We start from the raw sequence: 3993 nt of genomic DNA, 5'->3' as shown, positions 1-3993 counted from the left end.
AAACACTCCCTAAGCTCGTGGTCTTAAAACCCCGCTACAGCGTAAAACCCTCACATGTAGAAGCACAAGCAGGGCAGAGACCAAAAAGAAAATGTCTCCGAATCCTGTAAATGCTATTGATACATTTTCTTCATTCTCTCGTTTCATCACTACCTCTCCAAAATCCACTTATCTTGTTACTAAAAATCTCTGTGTAAATCCAATTCAAATTAGCAACTTTAGGGTTTCCTCTTCTTCAACATCTTCTTCTTCTTCACCTCGTCTAAATTCAGCATCTGCAATTTCCAGGAATGGTGCAGGTTTCAAGGGTATGGGTCATTCTAAAATCAAAGTTAGAGGTATAGATGATGACCTTTTGAGGGTCTCAGCTGTTTCTGGTGGTGGGGCAGGCGGTGGTTTTGGGGATTCAGGTGTTAGCGGTGGAGGTGGAAGTGGAGATGGAGCTGAAAGTGGTGGGAGTAACTGGTCCCTTATCTCATGGTAATATGACTTATCTCTCTTTAGGGTTAGGTTATGTCACGTTGTTAGAGCTGCTTGAGTACTTTTGTTGATAATACTGTTGGTCTATTGATGTTTAATTTCTAAGCATATTATGTACAATTTCAGGTACTTGAAACTTCTTGAGATGTATCCCTTATTAACAAAATCTGTGACGTCTGCTTTGTTGAACTTAATTGGGGATTTAGCATGCCAGGTTGGCTTCTTTTTCTCTCTTTTATTCTCAGTATAAAACTGTTTGCTACCAATTCTTCTGGTGCCTGATAATTTGTAGTTGGAGAGCATTTGTTAATCAAGGATTTGTAGATGCTAGCACACATTCTATTTTCAAATCATCTATCACATTCAATCTTAACCAAATGGGGTGTGTGGCTAAGAGTACTTCAAGATTGTTGAAATGAACATTAAGAGAATGTAAACTATGTCACTGTTAATGCCTCGAGGGTAATCAGTTATCTTTTTTCTTTTCTTTCCTGCTGTAACGTTATCAGTTATCAGTCCATAGAATTCCAACCGTAAAGTTCCAACTGATGACATTTTCTCTGTTGATGTTTCAATAGACTAGACGTGGTTTGGTTATTCTTGTCACTCTCCCCTAAGTTGTATATGTTTTGTATAACCATAAATTCTGTATAACCAGAGTCATATCCTGGCTGAGCTGGTACTAATAGATGTCTCTGTTACATATAGAACAAGTGCTGGTAGTGTATATGATCTCTGTAAGACTGTAACTCAGATTTTTCATTTGGGCTCTTTCAAAAGATTCAGTGTTGCTACTGCAATCCATGGTTTCACTGGCTATGCCTATTCTGTTATACTTCTTCTTGACACAAAGTTTTGTTAGATTCTAACACAACCTTTCTGCTTATGTACCTTCACAGATCTTGATTGATAAAGTACCAACTGTGGATGTGAAGCGAACATTTATATTCACTTTCTTGGGATTCACGTTGGTTGGTCCTGCCCTTCATTTCTGGTGATGGATCTGAAACCTTTTATTGCTATTTTAATTGGTGTATAAGTTTGTCTTGTACACTATGGAATGGGTGTTGTATTCTTCTTAATATGTTTTATATTTCAATACCTGAGCTGCAACCATAAATTAGGGCCGTCGATTATGATATGCAAACAAATATATCAATCCTGATTCAAGAATTAGGCCACATTTGGTGATTGGTAAAGCTTCACCTAACAGCTTCAAAAAAAATCCATTTGATTGGGCATTGGGATTTCATTTTAATCTTCCTAGTACATTAAGGAAAGGGCGCTCCTTCGTTTATAATGTTTTGCACTTCGGTAGTCCTGGACTTAAGTCATTAATCTAGGTTGTAAATCATGGTACGCTTGTAGTGTAATGGGTCCCGGTTCATGCATTTGCCTACATTTGTTGCTTAGTTGAATTTTACTCGACTGTTTTAAGAAGGATCTTAATTATTCTGACAACATACAAACATATTGGTGTCAGTTTGGATACATGAGTACGTGCCCTCTACTGAATGCAAAAAGATTTTGATATAACCACTCAAAGTTCCAAACTGTGATATTATCACTCTTCACTAGTGTTATCAAAATATGATATTTCTAACTGAGTTGTACTTGAAGCTAACTAGTTGAACTTAATGATGGAATGTTAGGTATCTGTATTTAAGTAAACTGGTGACCGCCCCAGGAGCTACTAGTGCAGTTTTGAGTCTCGTGCTTGACCAGGTTAGATTCTTCTTATTTTTTTCTTGTGTGCCTAAGCGTTACATGTTACTTTTTTTGCTTTATAAAATGGATTAAAACATGTCCCGACCTCAACGCAGTTTATCTTTTCTCCGATCTTCCTTGGAGTATTCTTATCTACATTAGTGACATTAGAGGGAAAACCATCTCAAGTAGTGCCAAAGCTTCAACAGGTAAAACCTCTATACGAATTGTTCTTTTTCTTTTCCTATTTGCAGCAGTGCATAATTAGTTCATTTTTTCTTATTTTACACGTTCTTCATTCTTATAGGAGTGGTTCTCTGCTGTGATCGCAAATTGGCAATTGTGGATACCTTTCCAATTTCTCAACTTTCGATTTGTCCCACAGAACTTCCAGGTTTGAGTAACTACTTTATATGAAATTCCATCATGAACAAAGTCTTTCGTTGCTTGCAGCTCTGTCTGCATTGTACATCGAAACTTATGTGTTTGTATGTGTGTGGTTAATCCCCATACACACTTGAGCATGTGGCTTCTCGGAAATAACTCAAGGGCTAGTGCTATATACAAGATAATTATGCTAGATAATTTGGCCATTGGATTCATTATGTCACGGAAGACTCTAGCACTAGTAGATACTACTAATTATCATTCTTAATATTAAATTTAAAGGGTTCTTTTTTTCTGCTTCTGCTTTATAGTCCGTCTTACTGTATGAATCTACTCACTTGCCAATGCACAAATCTATTATCATAGGTTTTAGCCGCAAATGTCGTTGCACTAGCATGGAATGTGATTCTCTCATTTAAAGCTCACAAAGCGATTCTTCCCAAACAGGTGCACTATTCTTCTCCTCGCCCTTCTGTATTATCTGTCATCAAATCTGATCCACTTTGACTACTACTTTGAGTAAACTTGGTCTGATCTTCTATGCGAATTTAGTTTACAAAACAATTAAAGTTAAAAGTAACTAAATTTCAATTGTTTTTTGTTTTCCGGGTTACAGGAGTAAGCTAGACCGCTGTTTTGATTCTGGTATAAATCAATATTGTGTATGACGAGCAGATTACAGCACCTGCATAGGTGTTCAACTAGGCTTCAGAAGAACTGGGACGACCCCATAGGCTTCAAAATTTTGTATGTAAGTGATAGAAATAATATTACATGCTTCTTTCCAAGACTGCAGCTATGTTGTTGGACATGAAAACATTTGCATAAATGAAAAACAAGACTTTTTTTTTGGTTATTCTGCGGTTGGGTTTGTTACAACTTACAAGCGTGTCTTATATTGAAATTCCTTGAGCACTCCTTTTTCTCCTGCCTAATTGTGCGCTAAAATGCTGGGGACTGAAGTTGAAACTTGAAAGTAAGGAATCCCACCCTTATATCAAAATTGTGCGGCTTATCTTTTTGCTAGTATTTTAATTCAAAATTCTCAAATTCTAGTATAGCATTGAAATGTTGGCGAAAACATATTAAATCCGATAAACTATGATTTTAGAAATTAGAGTAGCATGACTCATCATGAAATTAGAGTAGCATCATGCTGATACAATGAGATCTTTGTTTTCAAAGTCAAATATCAAAATGACATAGCCATCCCCTACCAATCCTGTGGTAGAGAAGCAGGTCCACCAATTGGTCCAAAACCAAATTTTTTTTTGAAGAGATGGTTATATTCAAAACCAAGAATCAATCCAAGGTCTACCAATCCTGCGGTAGAGAAGCAGGTCCACCAATTGGTCCAAAACCAATTTTTTTTTTTTTTGAAGAGATGGTTATATTCAAAACCAAGAATCAGTCCAAGGT

The 3993-nt window shown here is 36.7% G+C and overlaps 1 protein-coding gene across 1 annotated transcript; it reads left to right on the top strand.

The window, feature by feature from the left end:
• The first annotated feature begins 23 nt into the window (after positions 1–23).
• On the top strand, positions 24–3430 carry LOC113313221 (protein sym-1-like). Its single transcript, XM_026561963.1, has 8 exons — positions 24–480; positions 607–694; positions 1380–1474; positions 2133–2205; positions 2304–2396; positions 2495–2581; positions 2941–3021; positions 3191–3430. Exons 1-8 carry the CDS (start codon positions 92–94, stop codon positions 3194–3196), a joined length of 912 nt encoding a protein of 303 aa, XP_026417748.1. The 5' UTR covers positions 24–91; the 3' UTR covers positions 3197–3430.
• Positions 3431–3993: the final 563 nt, after the last annotated feature.

The sequence above is a fragment of the Papaver somniferum genome, chromosome 9 (genome assembly GCF_003573695.1).
Source record: "Papaver somniferum cultivar HN1 chromosome 9, ASM357369v1, whole genome shotgun sequence".
Classification (NCBI taxonomy): Eukaryota; Viridiplantae; Streptophyta; class Magnoliopsida; order Ranunculales; family Papaveraceae; genus Papaver; species Papaver somniferum.
This window is presented reverse-complemented; position numbering and strand designations above follow the sequence as displayed.

What these genes read in the sequence shown, in the direction of transcription:
- LOC113313221 (XM_026561963.1), top strand. Translation starts at nt 92, where the DNA reads ATGTCTCCGAATCCTGTAAATGCTATTGATACATTTTCTTCATTCTCT. An exon ending in GGTCCTGCCCTTCATTTCTG is followed by an intron (nt 1,475 to 2,132) that starts GTGATGGATCTG and finishes ATGGAATGTTAG; the next exon opens with GTATCTGTATTTAAGTAAAC. An exon ending in TGAGTCTCGTGCTTGACCAG is followed by an intron (nt 2,206 to 2,303) that starts GTTAGATTCTTC and finishes ACCTCAACGCAG; the next exon opens with TTTATCTTTTCTCCGATCTT.